Consider the following 23,587-nt stretch of genomic DNA (forward strand, 5'->3'; position numbering starts at 1 on the left):
GATTTGTGCAATGTACGATTTGATTGTTGTCCTATGGACAGACTGTCCCACCTCAGCTGTAGATCTCTGCAGTTCATCCAGAGCAATCATGGGCCTCTTGGCTGCATCTCTGATCAGTCTTCTCCTTGTTAGAGATGAAAGTTTAGAGGGACGGCCGGGTCTTGGTAGATTTGCAGTAGTATGATACTCCTTCCATTTCAATATGATTGCTTGCACAGTGCTTCTTGGGATGTTTAAAGTTTTGGAAATCATTTTGTATCCAAATCTGGCTTTAAACTTCTCTACAACAGTATCACGGACCTGCCTGTTGTGTTCCTTGGTCTTCATGATGCTCTCTGTGCTTCAAACAGATCCCTGAGACTATCACAGAGCAGGTGCATTTATACGGAGACTTGATTACACACAGGTGGATTATATTTATCATCATTAGGCATTTAGGACAACATTGGATTATTCAGAGATCCACAATGAACTTCTGGAGTGAGTTTGCTGCACTGAAAGTAAAGGGGCCGAATAATATCGCACGTCCCACTTTTCAGTTTTTGAATTTCCACAAAAATGTAAAATAACCAATAAATTTTGTTCAACTTCACAATTGTGTTCCACTTGTTGATTCTTCACCAAAAATTTACATTTGATATCTTTATGTTTGAAGCATGATATGTGGGAAAAGTTTAAAAAGGTCCAGGGAGCCGAATACTTTCGCAAGGCATTGTATCTTGCATCAAGCTGCTCTCGTTGAGAAGGTACATTGATGACATATTGATATTAGTGGACACCATGATAATTATCTAATCATACATTAAAGTATATTTTTAATAATGGTTCCAGCTGTGCATTCCAAACAAATAAAAAAAATGATGCGAGATAGATGGTTGGTAGAACAGGTGGGTTATGGAATATAATAGGTTTCTTTAAATAATCAATACCAGCTACAAGTAAGAGCATACCAACCTTAAAGACATCTATTCAGTTCTTGGAATCCTCAGTTGGTCCCATCACGTTTGTTACTACATAGTTAAACGTTGCATGACTCGTCTCTGGAGAAACAGAGTGTGGTGGACTTGGCCCAAGGGTCACGAGAAGGATGTAGGCCACAGGGAGGTGCAGCAGGACATGTATGGGGATTAGAAATAGATGGAATACCAGACTTGAGTGGCACAAAGTTACATGTCTTACTCTATGATAGACATGTGTCATCATGTATGCTATGTTGTGCCCATTGCCCACCACCATCACATTCTCTTCTTTCACTGAAATACATTTACTTTTTATTCTGGTGTCAGACATTACTACTACACAACGTCCATCAACTATAACTTCATCGCTTGCAACCACACAAAACCTAACAACTACAACTATGCCAATTACTACTGAAGGTATGATATTGAACTTACTAAATTTACCAAAAAAATAACCCCCACACAGCCAAAGCTACCAAACTGCTTTTCCTATTCGCCTCCTTTCCTAGCTACGTTGTAACATTATGTTGATCATGTATACAAAACAATGGTGATAATAATATTCATGTATTTAAACATAGGAAATGATCAGTGCTGGTGTCTTCCTCAAAACTGCAGCCCAGAAATGTACTACAGTAATCTATGTCCTCTTTATCCATGTGATTGTCTACGTAAGTAAGATTTACCTCAATATTATGGAGCACATGTGATCCTCCTGTACAATAAAATCAATAACACCTCTCTATACAGTAGATAACACAGGATCCACCATATTGTTTGTGGGAAAATCCATGCGTTGGATACTGTGGGGAGAAATTTTGCTGGGGATTGACTGTGGATTGCATCATATGGTGCATGTTGGGGGACGGATTTCAGAACATAATATTGTATGGAAGCCATGAAAGGGATATCACAGTGGAAGAGACCATAAGAGACTTAAATTGGAACATGATTCACTATCCTCCCGCTTTCTTTAAAAAAATAGGAAGGTACAGTATGCCCTTCTGTGACTGCAAAAATGATGCACTACTGCCCTACCGACTTCACCGAACATTTTCTTTTTTAGAGTTTGGTCCAAATGTGACTTTTGCTTCCGGGATTCATGATTTTTATGTACCAACAGAAACTGGGTAGAATTAGTAATAGCTGTTGTACCAGAACCAAGTTCAGCAAACTTACATGTCATCATCACCTATGTTGGGCATGTCACTGTCCATATCACATTTGCTATGTGCCCATTGCCCACCATCACATTCTCATCTTTGATTGGAATGAAATAACATTTTTGTTTGTTTTTTTCTAGGTTTAGGCACTACTACCACACAAAGCCCAACAACAAAAACCATGCCATCTACTACCACAGAAATACCAATAACTACAACCATGCCATCTACTACCACAGGAAGCCCAACCACTACAACCATGCCATCTACTACCACAGAAATACCAATAACTATAACCATGACACCTACTACCACACAAAGCCCAACAACTATAACCAAGCCATCTACTACCACAGAAATACCAATAACTACAACCATGCCATCTACTACCACACAAAGCCCAATAACTACAACCATGCCACCTACTACCACAGAACGCCCGATAACTACAACCATGCCATCTACTACCATACAAAGCCCAATAACTACAACCATGCCACCTACTACCACAGAACGCCTAATGACTACAATCATGACATCTACTGCTAATGGTATGTTACTTAACTTACTAACTTACCAGGGGTATTGCCTGTTCAGTCTCACTATCGTGCTTCTTTCCAATGGAAGAGGTTCTCCACTAAAAATAATTTTTTGCTAAATCAAACCCATGCAGCCAAAACTATCAACTTGATTTTTCTAACCACCTCTTTCCTTTCCTAGATTCTCCACAAAATGGCTGCTCTATTTCCTACCTCTGCTTTTATACAGGTTCTGATATTCCCTCCAGATTGGCTGTGTTATTCCATGTAATGTGATATCCGACTGTAAGACATTATGGGGAAAACTAACCTAGCTGTGTCTGAGGTCTTTTGATTCATCTGCCTGATGCTTTCTTCTGCAGTATGTGAAATGTTTGTGACCAATTTTGCTGACTCAACAAATCCAAATCCAAAATTGTTTGAATTCGCCTCGTTCAGCAAATTTCAAAAATGTTTATTTGAATTCAATTTGCAATGTATCGATTAACTAATCTCTAGTGATAAAACCTTTATATCTTGCATGAAGCCGCTCTCGTTGAAAATGTCCATTGATAACATATTGCTTTTATAATCATAGAGTATAATCATAGAATCATAGTCATATATTCATTTTAGTGGGCACCATGATAATTATCTAATCATACATTAAGGAACATTTCTAATAATGGTTCTAGCTGTGCATTTAAAAAAAAATCAAAAAATGATGCGAGAGAGATGGTTGGTAGGACTGAAGGGCTATGGAAAATAATAGGGTTCCTTAAATAATCAATACCAGCTACAAATAAGAGCATACCAACCTTAAAGACATCTATTCAGCTATTGGAATCCTCAGTTGGTCCATCACGTTTGTTACTACATAGTAAAACATTGCATGACTCCTCTTTGGAGAAACAGAGTGTGGTGGACTTGGCTCAAGGGTCACGAGAAGGATGTAGCCCACATGGAGGTGCAGCAGGATCTGTTCGGGGATTAGAAATAGGTGAAATACCAGACTTGAGTGTCAAAAAAGTAGCATGTCTTACTATATGATAGACATGTGTCATCACGTATGCTATCTGCCCATTGCCGACCACCGAAGACCACCATCACATTGTCTTCTTTCACTGGAATACATGTACTTTTTATTCTGGTATCAGACATTACTACTACACAACGTCCAACAACTGTAACTCTACCGCCTGCTACCACACAACGCCCAACAACTACAACCTTGCCGCCTGCAACCATACAACGCCCAACAACTACAACTATTCCATCTACTACTGAAAGTATGCTAATGAACTTACCAAATTTACCAAAAAATAACCCAACACAGCCAAAGCTACTGACCTGCTATTTTTATTTGCCTCCTTCCTTTGCTACGTTGTAACATTATGTTAATCATGTATACAGAACAATGTTGATAATTATACTCATGTCTTCTAAACATAGGAAATGATCAGTGCTGGTGCCTTCCTCAACACTGCAGCCCAGAAATGTACTACAATAATCTGTGTCCTCTTATATCATGTGAATGTCCTCGTAAGTAAGATTTACCTCAATATTATGGAGCACATGTGATCACTAGAGACGCCTATTGGAACACATTTACTTTGTTTTTCTGGGGACAGACCTTACTACTACACAAAGTTCAACAACAACAACCCTGAAGCCTACATCCACACAACGCTCAACAACTGCAACCCTGCCGCCTGCTATCACGCAACGTCCAACAACAACAACCGTGAAACCTACAACCACACAACATCCAACAACTACAACTATGCCAACTACTACTGAAGGTATGCTATTGATTATTGAACTTACTAAACAATTATTGAACTTACCATGTGAATGTCCACGTAAATAGAATTTACCTCAATATTATGGTGCACATGTGGTCACTAGAGATGAGAAAATCTTTTGAAATTTGAAGTCACCACCTTTGCTAAATTTTCACAAGAAATTAGTTTTACTGCTAATCGAAAGTACTTGATTACTTGATTGGAGCACATGAAGAGATGTGTATAGCACACATTTGATTTGCATTAACTCCACTTGCTCATCAATACTGACAACACTTCTATATGCAGTAGATATAACATGATTCACCATCAGTGCAAGTTTTAGACAATGTGAGGCCCTAGAAAAAAGTTTAAAGTGCGGCCCCAAATACTAACATGTTGCATCATCACAAAGAAACATTTCTGTTTATCCAGTCGATAAACAAGTACGATGGACAATATTGAAGTAGTTAGGTGCTTATTTACCCCACTTTTCACAGAAGATTACGTAGAATGATGGGCACAGAACAATCACTAGTAGATCAATCTGTCCCCATACAGCATCTGCAGTTTACTCCGGTGATGTGCTGCTGAGGGCAGTGATTTTTATTCCGGCATAAACAATCCTTTGAATAAGCAGAATTTCGCTCATTCGTTGGGCGATGTTTACACCTATGAACTCTCATCTTCATTACCAGTATTTATAAATGCTACATAAACACACACTGTATGTGGCACAAACATTGTATGTTACACACATATATGTATATACATGTAGCACATGAGGGCTTGGGGTACTCAGTACCGGGGCCGTTCACACTTAAAGGGGATCTCACGGTGGCTGCAAACCGGTCTGTGCCCTGGGCACTCAAGTTAAAAGGGGATAGTCTTTTAAGGGTTTGGTGAATAAAGTCTGTATTCGTGACACCACCTGTGGTTCTCAGTCAGAGGGGACTGACGCTGCTTAAAGGGGTCCTCTGGGGTGATGTTACTGCAGCTTAGATGGTGACACTTCCCACAGGTGAAGCAGGGTCCCCAGGGCTTCCAGTGTAGTGGGTAAGGATGGTGGGTTGCCAGTAAATAAACGAAAGACACAGGGTTGCAGTCTTTACCTGGTTTACTGATGTAGCAGGACACAGTCCAGGGTATCGGCAACAGGTGTAGATGGAGTCCAGGCAGCCTGAAGACAGGTGGAAACCCCCTTGACAGGTCAGTTTGGGAGCCTTCCACTTTGCGCTGGTCTACTAGTGCCTTGCTGTCTGTAGTGTCCTAACAAGGTCCTCGTTCTCTGGGGTCACTTTGCACGGTGACTCCAGGCTCTAGAATGCTGATGTACCTCAGGTGTGGTGTGGGCAATTTACGTATAGTCCTATGCCCTCCGGTTCTGCTGTGGGACTTGCAGTTCCACACAGCCTCGGGCTCCAGGTGTCCGGCCTCTGGGCTTCAGCTCTGAGGGGCTCAATCACAGTCCTCCTCAAGCTTCTAATCACTCCTCTGTGCTCCCTCACTCTATCGTCTGCACCACACATGTGCTCTCTCTGGTCTCCCTGGAACAAATAATTAACTCCTCCTCCAGACCAGGATGTAAATGGAGGGAAGCTCTCCCCTAAAATCCAGTTTAGAGCTCCCCCTTCTGGCCTGGAGTCAGAATGTGTTGCATGTACAGCTTACCTGCCAAAGGGATCCCTCCTGTCTCCAGGCATGACACTAAATTCCCCAAGAGGAAGGCAACATCACTATGGTACATGAACTCCGGGGTGCCACACACACATGTATGCACAGAGCACATGCACACAAACATGTATGCACAGAGCAGGTACATGAAAACCCAAGCTCCTACATACAAATAAATTCATGCATGGAGCACATACATACACGAAGAACATACACAAAGCACATACATATACAAAGCACATACATACAGATACATGCCTATAATAAGCACATACATGCAGAGACATGCAAACACAGGCTCATACATACAGAGACTTGCATGCACATACATACATTTACATGTATGCAAAGGCACAAATTAAGATGCCTGCATGCACATACATACAGAAATATGCATGCACAAGCATATACATAGAGAGACAAGCATGCATGTACATAGAGACACATACACAGAAACAGAGACATGTATGCACACACATACACAATATAACACTTACTAGTCTCCCCTTCTTCCATTCCTTTAAACTCCCGCACAGTAGGGGGCCTATGGTTACATCACGGGCACATAACTGTGATGTCACTGAAGGTCCGTAAGCAGTCTCAACATTGGAAATTAGATTATTGGATTGATAATGCAGAATTATTATCAATCTAATTGCTGTAGGCTCTGGGGGCCCTTGAGGGAGTGTGTGCAATTGCCAGGTACTTCCCCTAATGCTGGCCCTGTCACCATTCACAAAAAGATGATATCACAGCTCACCTTCTCCTCCTCCTGCACAATGACTAGTGTGAAGTATCCACAATCAATGATGGTTTTGGGAGCCATATTATCTCATTAACCTGCTTCCACATTGTTGGGTCGTTACTCTTTAAGAAACCCGAGCTTTGAAAGTGACAATAGGGGCAGCCGTCGAGGAGCGAGGAAGCCATTTACGCTTAGGTTAGGGTGCCAACCTCTGCTGATAGGCAGGTATAAACCTCAGGGTGCATGTAGGGTTAAAATAGTTGAGTATTGTACTGAGGGATCACTAACATTGGCATACGCCTACCATCAACAGGTTACCCCTCATCCTATAGCTGCCTAGACAGACCTGCCAGTTTCCATGAAATTGGTTGCCACATGTGTTTCAGGCATGGGTTCATAGGTTATACAGGTGGTCCGGTTGATATACCTAGGATCCCTGTTTCCACTTACTTCTTTATCTCTTTCCTTTATCATGGTCATCTAGGGTTAACAGGGAGAGTTGGTGAGGAGCGGGGGCACCACTATCATGTCCCCTAGGCTGCCATCTTCCACTGGTAGGTAGGCGAGAGTATATGTTATAGTGTATGGGCATAGGTAGCAAGTAGTGTTGAGCGATACCGTCCGATACTTGAAAGTATCGGTATCGGAAAGTATCGGCCGATACCGGCAAAGTATCGGATCCAATCCGATACCGATACCCGATACCAATACAAGTCAATGGGACTCATGTATCGGACGGTATTCCTGATGGTTCCCAGGGTCTGAAGGAGAGGAAACTCTCCTTCAGGCCCTGGGAACCATATTAATGTGTAAAAGAAAGAATTAAAATAAAAAATATTGCTATACTCACCTCTCCGACGCAGCCTGCACCTTACCGAGGGAAGCGGCAGCGTTCTTTGTTTAAAATTCGCGCGTTTACTTGGTTACGTGAAGTCCCGGCTTGTGATTGGTCGCGGCGGCCATGTTGCCGGGACGCGGACCAATCACAGCAAGCCGTGACGTAATTTCAGGTCCTGCAGGATTTTAAAATTACGTCCCGGCGTTGTGATTGGTTGCGCCGCAGTCACATGGGCGACGCAACCAATCACAAGCCGTGACGTCACGGGAGGCTGGACACGCGCGTATTTTAAAATGCGCGCTTGTCCAGCCTCCCGTGACGTCCCGGCTTGTGATTGGTTGCATCGCGGTCAACCAATCACAAGCCGGGAGGCTGGACGCGCGTATTTTAAAATGCGCGCTTGTCCAGCCTCCCGTGACGTCCCGGCTTGTGATTGGTTGCATCGCGGTCAACCAATCACAAGCCAGGAGGCTGGACGCGCGCATTTTAAAATGTGCGCGTGTCCAGCCTCCCGTGACGTCACGGCTTGTGATTGGTCGCGGCGGCCATGTTGCCGGGACGCGGACCAATCACAGCAAGCCGTGACGTAATTTCAGGTCCTGCAGGATTTTAAAATTACGTTCCGGCGTTGTGATTGGTCCGCGTCCCGGCAACATGGCCGCCGCGACCAATCACAAGCCGGGACGTCACGGGAGGCTGGACACGCGCGCATTTTAAAATGTGCGCGTGTCCAGCCTCCCGTGACGTCCCGGCTTGTGATTGGTTACGTCGCCCATGTGACCACGACGCGCCCAATCACAACGCCGGAACGTAATTTTAAAATCCTGCAAGGACCTGAAATTACGTCACGGCTTGCTGTGATTGGTCCGCGTCCCGGCAACATGGCCGCCGCGACCAATCACAAGCCGGGACTTCACGTAACCAAGTAAACGCGCGAATTTTAAACAAACAACGCTGCCGGTTCCCTCGCTGAGGTCCGGGCTGCGTCGGAGAGGTGAGTATAGCAATATTTTTTGTTTTAATTCTCTCTTTTACACATTATTACATTAATGTTGTTTCGATACCCGATACCCGATACCACAAAAGTATCGGAATCTCGGTATCGGAATTCCGATACAGCAAGTATCGGCCGATACCCGATACTTGCAGTATCGGAATGCTCAACACTAGTAGCAAGCACTTTTCTCTTTATTTTTCATCTCCTATGTGTATGTATGTCTGTTTTTGAGGCATATCTAATAAATATTATTTTGGGTATTTTTTCTATGATAAAGCACTATATGAGAGAAAACACTGGTATTTTTTCTGGCTAGGTTTTTTTTTATAACGATACATACAGTTACCTATTTGTTCTCAAATAATAAATCCTAACTACTAGGATGCATTCATGACAAACAATGTGAAGATAGAAGTGCTTACATCAATCATTTCTCTGCATAAAGCAGCTCTAGATATAGGACTTTGACACACCGATTATAGCTGTCCAAATGATAGTAGTCCAGCCATACATTAAGGTATACCTCTAATAGTGGTCCAAGCTTTACCTTCCACCAAAAATTTAAGTGATGTGAGAGAGGTAGCTGGAAGAACTGGCTGGACCTTTAAAGAATTATACTGCTTTAAACAATTGACACCACCAACTTTAGATATAGTTATACGTTTTGTAGACCATATCTGTTACGAAGAAAGGATTCCAGCTCCAGTTGACCTCATTCATCTTGCTAATATATATTAAAATTTGGTAAGATTTCTATTTAGAGAAACAGCAAATAAACTGTGGGGCATTTGGCCCAAAGGTCATGAAAATGGTAGAACCAACATGGATTTGCAGCAGGAACTGGGTGAGGTGACTAAAGCTGTAGTACCAGTCTCCAGTGACAAAACATTTCATCCCTTGTACTATGTTAGGCATGTCAATGTCCACATCTCATATGCTATATGCTAATTGCCCACCATCACACTCCCCTTTTTGTTTGGAATAAAATAATTGTTTTTTTTTCCGGGTGTCAGACAACACTACTACACAGCTCCCAGCAACTACAACCATGCTACCAACTACCACAGAACACCCAACATCTACAACTATACCAGCAACTACCACAGAACACCCAACAACTACAACCATACCAACAACTACCCAAGAACGCTTAACAACTACAACCATACCACCAACTACCACAGAACACCCAACATCTACAACTATACCAGCAACTACCACAGAACACCCATCAACTACAAATATACCACCAACTACGACAGAACGCCCAAAAACTACAACCATGCCACCAACTATGACACAACGCCAAACAAATACAACCATATCACCAACTGCCACACAACACCCAACAACTACAACTATACCACCAACTACCACAGATCACCCAACAACTGCAACCAAGCCAATAACTACAACAGAACGCCCACCAACTACATCCATACCACCAACTACCGCAGAACACCCAACAACTACAACTATACCACGAACTATGACACAACACCCAACTACTACTACCATACCAATACCTACCACAGAACGCTCAACAACTACAACCATACCACCAACTACAACTGAACGCTCATCAACTACAACCATATCAACAACTACAACAGAATACCTAACAACTACAACCATTCCACAAACTACGACAGAACACCCAACAACTGCAACCATACCATCAATTATCACAGGACACCCAACAACTACAACCATGCCATCAACTACCACAGAACAGTTAACAACTACAACTATACCATCAATTACAACAGAACGCCCAACAGCTAAAATTATTCCACCAACTACCACAGAACGCCCAACAACTACAACTATCCCACCTACTATGACAGAACACCCAACAACTAAAACCATACCTATAACTACCACAGAACACCCAACAAATATATCCATACGACCAACTACCACAGAACACCCAACAACTACAATTATACCACCAACTATGACAAAACGCCCAACAACTTCAACCATACTACCAATTACCACAGAACATCCAACAACTACAACCATGCCACCAACTTCCACAGAACGCTCAACAGCTACAACTATACCACCAACTACCACAGAACACACAACAATTACAACTATACCACCAACTGCCACAGAACACATAACATCTACAACTATTCCATCAACTACGACAGAACGACCAACAACTACATCCATACCACCAACTGCCACAAAACGACCAAGAACTACAACCATGCCACCTGCTACTGAAGGTATGTTACTCAATTTACTAAACTTGCTCTTCAGCCTTGCTATCTATGGGAAACATATTTCAAATTGAAGAGGCTAGCCTATCTAGCCAAATTAATTTTGGCATCTGCCTAATGCAACTGAAACTAACAACTTGCTTTTTATACATTTCTCCTTCCTTTTCTGCATTTGTGGATAGAAATTATGTAAGAAAATCAAAAGCAAGAAATTATGATTGATATTCTTATCTCAGTCTTCTTTTCTTCAGCTCCGACTACATCAACAAGCTTAACAACCACTTCACGTCTCACTGCTGGTAAGCTATTGGTATACTTGTGGTAAAAAATGTTAGACTTGAAAATGTCAAGATTAAATTTTTTTAGCGTGAAATTCAATCTACTGGAATATACAAAAAAAATCAGCATAGTTGAGAATATGGATTTTTGTAAATTTGCATGAATTCAGAAAAATCACTTCCAGCTGGTTGCTATATTGCTGAACTGTGGAACCGTTCAGCTATATTGCTGAACCTAATCTGCCCAACCTCTCTGCCACTGGCTGCCCGTCATGTGTTCTTCAGAGCTGCTTCTTCTTTCCTCCTTCATGCTGCCCACCCACCGGTCCTCTTCTTTCCACAGTTGCATCTTTGACCAGCTTACTCTGGGTGACCAGGCCTTAGAGGTCACTACTCATAAGTCAACATAATGTCATGGACGAGCGACGCGCAATGACCTCTTGGGCCTGGTCTCAGCCTGAAGTCCTGTCCTAGAGTGAATAGGTCAAAGATGCTATAGCAAAATGCATAGAACTGGATGATGAACTGTTCTCTGGGACTTGTCTACTGCCTTCGTATACCACATTTTCCAGCCTGTTCAATTTAGCCTGGGACTTTAAGCCATGACCTCACTATGCATTTGAAGAGATGCGCACAACGGAGGAAAGAGTCGGCTCTAAGGAACAGAAAGCAGACAGCGGAGGGGCCTGACAGGTGAGCAGTGAGTATCATTTTTCAACATATTACATTTAGTGATGACCGACTGTGCTCGTTATTCATGTTTTCCTAGCATGCTCGGGTGTTTTCCGAATATCTTGGGTGCGCTCGTAGATTATGTTTGAGTACCCGAAGCTGCATGATTTGTTGCTGCTAGACAGCCTGAATACATGTGGGGATTCCCTAACAAACAGGCAATCTCTGCATGTGTTCAGGCTGTCTAGCAGCCGCAAATCATGCAGCTGCGGGCACATAAACATAATCTATGAGCACACCCAAGATACTCAGAGAACACCCAAGTGCAGTGCCCCAGAGTCCTGGTCGTTGCAGTAATGTTGTTCTTCCACCAGGGGAGCGATATTACGTCTGAAGGCAATAAAGGAGATCTTCTGTCCAGGAATCACAACCACACAACATGCGTCACACTCCAGCCACCAGGGGGAGCAAAGGTTCCATTTATTAGGCCACTCCTCACAGTTAGGTAAAACTGGGGGTTGGAGGGAAAGTTAGAGAGTTCCTGGCTGGAGACCGAGAGAGAGCAGTCTCCAGACCGAGCTGGCTGGAGCGAGTTCCAGTCAGATCCATACTGCGGTCTGAGGAGGACGAGGTTCCATGGAGCTGCGCCTGTCCCACGTGCAGCAGCATCCTAAGGAGGAGATATAGAAGAGAAGTGTATTGCAGTGAGTGAGAAACGAAGGCATAGCAACAAGTGGATACCAGAGAGGAGGGTGGCCGAGAGAAGCTACATCCTTCTGGTGCGCGATCTGGTAGCCGGAATACCAAGGGAGTAAGTGCTCTACGACCTGCTTCAGAGACCGGCAGGGCAGGTGATTCCAAGTTGCCTGTCTGCCCTTTATACACAGGAGGCAATGTGGCAACCTTAAAGAGGCCGGGGCGTGCTAGAGTCCCTTACCAAAGTCTCAAGTCACCGGTCATACGTGTTTGTTCTATCTGACCATGGGGAACAGTGATAGGAGTAATAACAGCGAGGACCTTATTGGAGCTTATGCAAGTAGGGACCTAATGTGTTACTGTGCGCATAGGAAGGCTATTGCATTCCACCTGGATAAGGGGACTCTGGATTTGCCTTCAGACTGGCGGGTCCCTGCCTACTCTGTGGTCCGTACCCTGGATTGTGGACACTGAAGCCTTCAGTAAAGGTAAAGAGACTGCAACCTGGTGTCCTCGTTATTCACTGCACCTCACACCATTCACCATCTACACTCTGGGAAGCCCTGGGGACACACTTCACCTGTGGGAAGGTATACCATCAAGCTGCCAAAACATCACCCCAGTGGACCCCTAAGCAGCGTCGGTCACCCTGACCGAATACCACAGGTGGCGTCACAAACATTTCCCCTTTAAAGACCTTTCCCATATATAAACTCTTTTACTGGACACCCCTGAGGTCCACAGACCAGGTCAGCCACCGTGACATCCCCCTGAACTGAAAGACCCAGTGCCGAGTACCCCATTGCCCTAACCTGGGGGCGATCCATCAGCATGCTCAGAAAACTTGAGTAACGAGCATACTTGCTCATCACTATTACATTTACTATGCTCTTAGGTCTGATGAGACCTCAGAGTATAATAAAAGAAACTTAATTTATGGGGAATAACTTTGCTGAGAAATTAATTTACATAATTTGGAGAAATCAAATTTTGTCAGATCTGCTCATTGATAGTTTTTTGACATGGTTTAAATGTTGTGCAATGTGATAAAGTTGTTGTCCGGTCTTCTACCAAATGTCAGTGGATCACCCCCACGCAAGGGCAATGGGGTACTCGGCACCGGGTCCTTTGGTTCGGGGGATGTCACGGTGGCCCGACCCGGTCTCTGGCCCTTTGAGGGGCGTCCAATAAAAGGGGAAGTTTGTATAATGTTTGTGACGCCACCTGTGATATTCGGTCAGGGTGACCAACGCTGCTTAGGGGTCCGCTGGGGTGATGTTATGGCAGCTAGATGGTATACTTTCCCACAGGTGAAGTGTATCCCCAGGGCTTCCCAGAGTGTAGATGGTGAATGATGTGAGGTGCAGTGAATTACGAGGACACAAGGTTGTAGTCTCTTTACCTTTTACTGAAGGCTTCAGTGTACACAGTCCAGGGCACCGGATCACAGGGTAGGCAGAGTCCGGCCAATCTGAAGGCAAATCCAGAGTCTCCTTATCCAGGTGGAATGCAATAGCCTTCCTATGTGCACAGTAACACAGTAGGTCCTCACTTGCTTAAGCTCTAATAAGGTCCTCACTGTTATTACTCTTCTCTCTCTGTTCCCCGTAGTCGGATAGAACAAAACCCGTATGACTGATGACCTGAGGCTTGTTTATAGGGACCCTAGAGACGCCCCGACCCCCACAATTTGCCACTGTGTCTTCTTAGGTATTAAGGTCGGGCAGCCAACTTGGAATTGACTGTCCTGCCAGTCTCTGAAGCAATGGCATAGAGCACTTTACTCCCTCGGTATTCTGGCTACCGAAACTCGCACCAGAAGGATGCCGCTTCTCTCAGCCACTATCCTCCCTGGTATCCACTTGTTGCTATGCCTTTGTTTCTCACTCACTACAACACGCTTCCTTTCAATGTCTCTCTCTTTGGATGCTGCCGCACGTGGGGCAGGCGCAGCTCCGTGGACCCTCGTCCTCCACAGACCGCAGTCTGGATCTGGCTGGAACCCACTCCAGCCAGCTTCTGCCAAACTCCGTCGGGATCTGACTGTCTGTACGAAGCCCAGTCAGCTTCTGTCTAACTTCCTAACCAACCGACCAGTTTTACCTAACTATGAGGAGTGGCCTAGTAGATAGAACCTTTGCTCCCCCTGGTGGACTGGAGTGTGAAGTGTGTGGTGTGTCGTTGTGATACCTGGACAGGAGATCTCCTTTATTGCCTCCAGACGTAATATCACTCTATGTGACTGCAGACTTTTGAATCCTCACAGCATGCACACCGCTCACTCTCAGGATTTTTCCGTGTTACTGCCGACAGATGGTTGTCAAGTAACCACAAGTATGCAATTTGGATGCTTCTGGTCACATTCCGACTAGACGTGCTCAGCCTCGCTTTAATACAAGTCAAATGTGTGAGGAGCAGCAAGTATACTGCACTGCACATAGTGTAAAAATTCAGAAGTTTGCAGTTAGAGTGATTGCAGACCTTTAGAAGAATACTGGACATCTCCTTTAATTTCTGAAATTCTACATCTGTAAACCAAGAGTAAGTGAGCAGCCAGCCGGCACAGATTGGGCACAGGGCTTGCGTGAACTAACAACCTCACGTGAATCCCAGGAATGAGAGTGCCAACACAGCTGGAACGGCACTTGAGGTGAGTGTAGGTGTTTTTATTTTAACGGGGGCAAATATCAAGACTGAGAAGGGGTTGTCCTAGTAGTAGATAACTCCTTTAACTAATCTCTTGACAGAAGAATATTTTTTTTTATGTGATGAATCTAAAACACCTAATTTATACAGATCAGATTGCCATGTTCTTAAACTCTTTCTTTTTATATATCTCCATCTATATCACCATACCTAACCACAACAATTCCAACTACTAATACACAGGTCTGTGACTAAAAAGCTGTTTGATTATTTTCATCTAATTTCCATGTATTTTGGTGTGCTGAAAAAGAACAAAATATTGAAAAAAAATCCTGGATGTCAGGATTTGCCACAAAATGCAAAATTCTCTTCAAATTTAGTATATTTTTCTCAATTTTTGGTATTTTTTTTATCTTAGAGTTTTGAAAGTCAAAATTACTATTAATTAATTCACATCAATGCATTGAAGATACACAATGCCAAAAAACTATAACTTTCAAAGAAAAGAACTTTCAGACTGAGCTAATGAAACCAGCATCAACATGTTGCAAGCTGAACGAGCAGGCTCTGACATGCCCGGGCTTGATTTAATTGTTTTATCTTGGTTCTCGCCTGTTCACACTTTTTCATCTCAGTTCCTGTTAGCTCGTCATATTCAAGTTGAAGGAAGGTGTGTTCGTCGGACCAGACATTAGAAGGGTTATAGCTGATCAACAGTTTATCAATACCATGACGCATCCTCAAAAAGAAGGGTGGTTTGCATTTAAAGAGGTCGTAGAGAAATTTTTAGGCAAAACAAAGACCCTGACTACAAAAAAATCGTCGGACGAATGCTGAAAGCATTTCAAGCTTTAGGTTGCCTGATGAGTTTGAAAGTGCATTTCCTCCATTCCCACCTTGACAACTTTCCTGAAAATCTGGGAGCTGTGAGTAGGGTTGAGCGACCTTTATTTTTTTAGGGTCGAGTCGGGTTTCGCGAAACCCGACTGTCCTAAAAGTCGAGTCGAGTGAAATCGGCCGACCACCGTGAAATGTCGGGGTTCGGCCGAAACACGAAACCCAATGAAGAATTTTTTTTTGTTTGTTTGCTTTTTGGTGTCTCTCTCTCTCTCTCCCCGAGCGGGAAGGCTGATTTTACACTTTCCAAATCGCTGCAACATACAAGCGAAAAAATGGCGATTAGCTGTGCACGCCCCCTGACACCTATGTCATCACTCTGCCGCTCCTTCATTGGCTGCAATAATGGCGCTAAACGCGTCATACGAAACGCGACTTTGGCGCCAAGTTCGCGTACCACGTGGCCGACCCCACACAGGGATCGGCTCGGTTTCATGAGACGCCGACTTTGCCAAAAGTCGGCGACTTATGAAAATGACCGATCCGTTCGCTCAAACCTAGCTGTGAGTGAAGAGCAAGGTGAACGATTCCACCAGGACATTAAAGAGATGGAAAGAAGATACCAGGGAAGATGGAGCATTACAATGATGCCAGACTACTGTTGGACGCTTCAGAGAGACATTCCAGATGCTACTCACAAGTGCAAATGTACCAAGAGAAGCCTCACAGGGAAGAAGAATCGATTTCAGTGTGTGTTAGTGAGCTCATTGCAGTTAAGAAATGATTTTCATGAAACATTTGTAATAAAAAAATAATTTTGTGAGTCTATTTTCATTTATTTTGAGGTATTGTCTTATTTAACATAGTTACTTAAATTGTCAGAAAACGTGATGTCCTATGACAAAACGGAGGTCATTTTCGGATTCAGCGCACTTAAAAACATAATGATTACATGGAATAACCAAAACAGCTCTTGAAAAAATTTTATTTGCAGACCTGTGTATGGCTATGTTCACATTTGCGTTGTTGGGCGTTGCGTCGGTGACGCAACGCACAACGCATGCAAAACGCATGCAAAACGCAGCAAAACGCAGCGTTTTGTGACGCATGCGTTCATTTTTTTAGCGCAAAAAAATGCAACATGCTGCGTCCTCTGCTCCCTGATGCTTGCGCCAAAAAAACGCATGCGTCACAAAACGCAACACAACGCATGTCCATGCGTCCCCCATGTTAAATATAGGGGCGCATGACGCATGCGTCGCCGCGGCTGCGCCCGACGCAACGCAAATGTGAACGTAGCCTAATAAGTTTTTGGTGTCAATTTACTTTAAAATAAACATGAAAATAAAGGCAAACTATTATTTCTGCATCATGGGAACACTGTATTTTTTTTTTTTTATTATATTGTTTAGTAACTTTCCTTAATTCTGGTATAGTTCCAGATACATCATCAACCCCAACTGCTTCCACTACAAGTAAGTGTTTAATACTTTTGATATAGAGAAAAATGTTTTGTTTTTTATTATTTCACTAGAATTTAGGTTGTATTTAATTGTAATTATACTTTTTGTGACACAGCTTAAAAATAGCAAAAAGACTGACTGGCACTTCCAAGCTAATGTGAACGGGTGTTAACTAGGAGCAGCTACCTCCATATACAATAAACAAAAAATGTTGCACACTGTAGTCCTAAAGCATGTCAATGTGAAACATATGAAATATGAATAGCAATACGGCTTCTTGATACTAGGAAAAAAATGAGACGCTCACCACTTAATTAGGCCAATTCATGCATGGTCATCAACCAACAACAAGGTGGTCTCAAAACTGATGGGTCCTAATTAGTGATGAGTAGTGTTGAGCATTCCGATACCGCAAGTATCGGGTATCGGCCGATATTTGCTGTATCGGAATTCCGATACCGAGATCCGATACTTTTGTGGTATCGGGTATCGGTATCGAAACAACATTAATGTGTAAAATACAACATTAATGTGTAAAATAAAGAATTAAAATAAAAAATATTGCTATACTCACCTCTCCGACGCAGCCTGTACCTCACCGAGGGAACCGGCAGCGTTCTTTACTTAAAATGCGCGCTTTTCCTTCCTTCCGTGACGTCACGGCTTCTGATTGGTCGCGTGCCGCCCATGTGGCCGCGACGCGACCAATCACAGCAAGCCGTGACGTAATTTTCAGGTCCTTCTAGGCATTCAGTATTTTAAAATTACGTTCTGGCTTTGTGATTGGTCGCGTCGCGGTCACATGGGCGACGCGACCAATCACAAGCCCTGACGTCACGGGAGGCAGGAAACGCGCGCATTTTTAAAATTACGTCGCGGCTTGTGATTGGTTGCGTGCCGCCCATGTGACCGCGACGCGACCAATCACAGCAAGCCGTGACGTAATTTCAGGTCCTGAATGCAGAAATAGGCATCAGGACCTGAAATTACGTCACGGCTTGCTGTGATTGGTCGCGTCGCGGTCACATGGGCGGCACGCAACCAATCACAAGCCGTGACGTAATTTTAAAAATGCGCGCATCTCCTGCCTCCCGTGACGTCACGGCTTGTGATTGGTCGCGTCGCCCATGTGACCGCGACGCGACCAATCACAAAGCCGGAACGTAATTTTAAAATACTGAATGCCTAGAAGGACCTGAAAATTACGTCACGGCTTGCTGTGATTGGTCGCGTCGCGGCCACATGGGCGGCACGCGACCAATCAGAAGCCGTGACGTCACGGAAGGAAGGAAAAGCGCGCATTTTAAGCAAAGAACGCTGCCGGTTCCCTCGGTGAGGTCCAGGCTGCGTCGGAGAGGTGAGTATAGCAATATTTTTTATTTAAATTCTTTATTTTACACATTAATATGGTTCCCAGGGCCTGAAGGAGAGTTTCCTCTCCTTCAGACCCTGGGAACCATCAGGAATACCGTCCGATACATGAGTCCCATTGACTTGTATTGGTATCGGGTATCGGTATCGGATTAGATCCGATACTTTGCCGGTATCGGCCGATACTTTCCGATACCGATACTTTCAAGTATTGGACGGTATCGCTCAACACTAGTGATGACGAGCGAATATAATTGTTACTCGAGATTTCTCGAGCACGCTTGGGTGTCCTCCGAGTATTTTTTAGTGCTCGTAGATTTAGTTTTCCTCACCTCAGCTGAATAATTTACATCTCTTAGCCAGCTTGATTACATGTGGGGATTCCCTAGCAACCAGGCAACTCCCACATGTACTTATGCTGGCTAAGAGATGTAAATTATTCAGCTGCGGCGATGAAAACTAAATCTCCGAGCACTAAAAAATACTTGGAGGACCCCTGAGCGTGCTCGAGAAATCTAGAGTAAAGAGTATATTCGCTCATCACTAGTCCTAATGTGTTTAATGTGAATACCTCTCAAAGACTGAAGTGTGAATTCCTTGGTATTTTCTCTTCCAAGTCTGATTTTATGGGTAGGTAGAACCTTGCTGCAATTAAAATCCACCACATGCTGAAGGGGGGCGTGTTCGGTCAGAAAGTTGATATACAATGACAAAAAGACTGACTGGCACTTCCAAGCTAATGTGAACAGGTGCCAACTAGGAGCAGCTACCTCCATATACAATAAACAAAAAAAGTTGCACACTGTAGTGCTAAATCACGCTAATGTGAAATATATGAAACATGAATAGCAATATGGCTTCTGGATACTAGGAAAAAAAATGGGATGCTTAGCACATAATTTGGCCAACGCATGCATGCCCATCAACCAATGACAAAGTGGTTTCAAAACTGATGGTGGATTTTAATTGCAGCAAGGTCATACCTACCTATAAAATCAGACTTGGAAGAGACACTGTGCACCTCAGCTGAATCGGAGGGGAGGACATCGCCAGGTAAGGAAATTTTTTTTTGTGAAGCTGCGGTATGGGGTGCTTTATACCGGTATGGGGTTGCATTATACTATGAGGTGCATTATACTATTATGGGGTGCATTATACTATGGGGTGCATTATACTGCTATGGGGCTGATGGGAACTGTGAATGTGATTGGTGAGGATGTGGTGCAGAAGTGGAGTTTTCTAAGAGAGGGTGGTGGGACGGTGGACAGTTCGAGGGGTGGAGGCGGGGCTGGGGTTGAGCCTGAGTGGAGTTTCAAGGGGGCCCTGAAAATTTTACCAGTATGGGTCCCTGAAATTCCTAGTGGCAGCCCTAGTGATGACAAGCAGCACCATGAAGTCTTCCACACGGTGCAGTCTCAGTAGCCAAGAGGCTGGGCCCCTGATTCCTCAATCTGGTCCTCCTTCCCACCATCAAGAGCCCCAGGAGACATATCACCCCAATGCTGGCCACTCTGAGGAACTGTTTACGTGCCCTTGTAACTGTCAGGCCTCTCAATGTGCACCATTAAAGAGGGTCATGAGGAGGTGGCGTAAGCCACGTTGGGGAAGATCAATTCATGTCTGAAGAGGTGGAGGATAATTGTGATGCACAGATACTGTAACAACTCTGTTGGCATCACGGCATGGCCTCTCATCTCTCACGCTATCTTACCCACTGCTCCAGGCCTTGATGTGGTTTCTGTTTCATGCAGCTGCATATTCTGTGTCTCTGCTCTCTGCATGTTTCCTGGCTGTGTGCATAGGGGGCCGGCACCTGAACTCTCTGGATCTTATAGGAATCAGGTGCATCTGTCTAATCTGTTCCTGACCAATTGCCAGGAGGCCTCCATTATTTAGTGCAGTTCCACCCAGTGGACTGGCTTGTGCAATGTGTTAGCTCAGTTTGTGTTTAGCTTCTGAGTTTGCCAGGTCTTGCTCTGAGTTTCTCCCTCACTGGAGTCTTTTCCCTGTCTTATTGCCTTGATCTTGTTGTCTGCCCTCCAGGAAGCAGAATATCCTGGTCCCTGTGTCTTTGTCCTTGTTTCTTGTCTTGTTCCATTTCCTTTTCTGAACTTAGTCTTATCTCGGTCTCCTTGTCTGTGGCTTCCTTCCCTGCTGTGTCTTTCATCATGGTCTCAGTCTGCTTACACTCCGCACTCTTGTGGCTCTGCCTGCTCTGTACCTTTGAGGTTTTACCTCTGCTCCGCTCTCCTGCGGTTCTGCTCCTTTCTACTCTGCTTTTCTTCTGCTGCAGTAATCTCTTGCTGCAGCTCCTCTCCGCACTCCTGCGGTTCTGCTCCTTTCTACTCTGCTTATCTTCTGCAGCTGCAGTAATCTCTTGCTGCAGCTCCTCTCCACATTTCTTGTGGCTCCGCTCTGCTTAGCTTTTATTGCTGTGCTATCTCTTGCTGCTCTACCATTCCTATCCACAGCCTTGCGGTTCTCTACCAGTCTGAACAGGTCCCAACCTGTTCCTTCTTTCTCCTTTCCTTCTGGCTTGTTTCCATACCTGCATCTCCTGTGTGAACAGGTCCCAACCTGTTCCTTCATACCTCATTCCTTTCTGCTTGTTTCCTTTCCTGCACCTCCTGTGTAAACAGGTCCCTACCTGTTCCTCCATACTACATATCCGTACCTGCACCTCCAGTGTGAACAGGTCCCTACCTGTTCCTTCATACACCACATCAACCAGTCCTGTGTTCTCTGCCGTGCCTTCCAGTCCTGTGTTCCTGCCGTCCTAGCCAGTCCTGTGTTTCCTGCCGTGCCTTCCAGTCCTGTGTTTCCTGCCATCCTAGCCAGTCCTGTGTTTCCTGCTGTGCCTTCCAGTCCTGTGTTCCTGCTGTTCTAGCCAGTCCTGTGTTTCCTGCCTGATGCCCGCAGCAATCCTGGTGTTCCTGTCTCCCAAGTGGGATCAGCAGCCACAGCCAGACACCACCCTGGAGTAGCACCTGGCAGCTGCCTGCTGCACAAGCCTGACCTCACCATCAGAGGCTCCAGTAAAAACCCAGGCAGCTGTCATAGTCACGCCTGTTGTGTATCCGCTTTTTGGGCTCCCCTGGTGGTTGCTGGTGGTACTGGTGACTTGTTTGCACTTTGCTGCTTCTGTTCACCTGCTTCCATCAGCGTTTGGGAGTTTCCTATTTAGCCTTGCTCTCCAGTCATTTCCTTGCCGGTCATCATTGTAACCAGAGCCTTCGGTTGCATGTTCCTGCTACTAGTCTGCTGATCAGCTAAGTGGACTTTGTCCTTTTGTTTTGTATCTTTAGTCCAGTTTGCAGTTTTTGTAATTCTCTGTAGCTGGAAGCTGTTGCGGGCTGAAATTGCCACTCCTGTGTCATGAGTTGACACAGGAGTCTTAAAGTAATTTCAGGATGGTTTTTTGAAAGGGTTTTCAGTTGACCGTGAAGTCCTCTTTTGTATCCTTCTGCTATCTAGTAAGTGGACCTCTCTTTGCTAAATCTACTTTCATACTGTGTATGTCTTTTCCTCTTATTTCACCGTTATTACATGTGGGGGGCTGCTATCATCTTTTGGGGTATTTCCCTAGAGGTAAGCCAGGTCTGTTTCTTCCTCTACCAGGCTTAGTTAGTCCTCCGGCTGGCGCGTGGCATTTAGGAAGCCGTAGGTATGCTCCCTGGCTACTATTAGTTGTGTGGTAGATTTAGCTCACGGTCAACTCGAGTTTCCATCACCCGAGAGCTCGTTCGTTATTTATATGTTTCTTACGTTCCCTTGCCATTGGGAACCATGACAGTATGACCGGCCATGTGTTAAACTTATTGGCAGAAGAAAGGAGAGAAAAAGGAAGTCTGTAAATTTTTTTTTTTTTCTTTTTCCCTATGCTTGCTCCATAGTTGGATCAGTTGTATTTCAGCTCTAATTACTGCCTTTGCCTTTCTCTCCTTATAATCCTTGAATGGCTCTGAGCTCACCTGTTTAAAGATGGATCCTCAGAGTTTGGCTGCAGGTTTAAATAATCTTGCTACGAAGGTTCAAAATTTACAAGATTTTGTTATGCATACTCCTATTTCTGAACCTAAAATCCCTACACCAGAGGTGTTTTCCGGAGATAGATCTCGGTTTCTGAATTTCAAATATAATTGTAAATTATTCCTTTCTCTCAGACCTCACTCCTCAGGAGATCCTGTCCAGCAGGTTAAGATTGTAATTTCTTTGCTGCGAGGTGACCCTCAAAATTGGGCATTTTCATTGGCACCAGGGGATCTTGCGTTGCTCAATGTGGATGCGTTTTTCCTGGCTTTAGGGTTGCTTTATGAGGAACCTAATTTGGAGATTCAAGCTGAAAAAGCTTTGATAGCCCTATCTCAAGGGCAAGATGAAGCTGAGATATACTGCCAAAAATTTCGTAAATGGTCTGTGCTTACTCAGTGGAATGAGTGCGCCTTAGCGGCAAATTTCAGAGAGGGCCTTTCTGATGCCGTTAAAGATGTTATGGTCGGGTTCCCTGCGCCTACAGGTCTGAATGAGTCCATGACAATGGCAATTCAGATTGATCGGCGTTTGCGGGAGCGCAAACCCGTGCACCATTTGGCGGTATCTTCTGAAGAGACGCCAGAGAAAATGCAATGTGACAGAATTATGTCCAGAAGCGAGCGGCAGAATTATAGGCATAAAAATGGGTTGTGCTTCTATTGTGGTGATTCTGCTCATGT

At 44.3% G+C, this 23,587-nt stretch overlaps 1 protein-coding gene across 1 annotated transcript in view; it reads left to right on the forward strand.

Annotated features, from left to right (window-relative positions):
* Window positions 1-4,303: 4,303 nt before the first annotated feature.
* LOC143803792 (uncharacterized) overlaps window positions 4,304-23,587 on the forward strand; it is a 40,745-nt gene continuing 21,461 nt past the window's right edge. The window contains exons 1-4 of the mRNA XM_077281559.1: window positions 4,304-4,445; window positions 9,695-10,918; window positions 11,164-11,211; window positions 17,478-17,516. Coding sequence (XP_077137674.1) covers window positions 4,427-4,445; window positions 9,695-10,918; window positions 11,164-11,211; window positions 17,478-17,516 — 1,330 coding nt within the window. The 5' untranslated portion in view covers window positions 4,304-4,426. The remainder of the gene's footprint in view (window positions 4,446-9,694; window positions 10,919-11,163; window positions 11,212-17,477; window positions 17,517-23,587) is intronic.

The sequence above is a fragment of the Ranitomeya variabilis genome, chromosome 2, assembly GCF_051348905.1.
Source record: "Ranitomeya variabilis isolate aRanVar5 chromosome 2, aRanVar5.hap1, whole genome shotgun sequence".
In the NCBI taxonomy this organism is placed as follows: Eukaryota; Metazoa; Chordata; class Amphibia; order Anura; family Dendrobatidae; genus Ranitomeya; species Ranitomeya variabilis.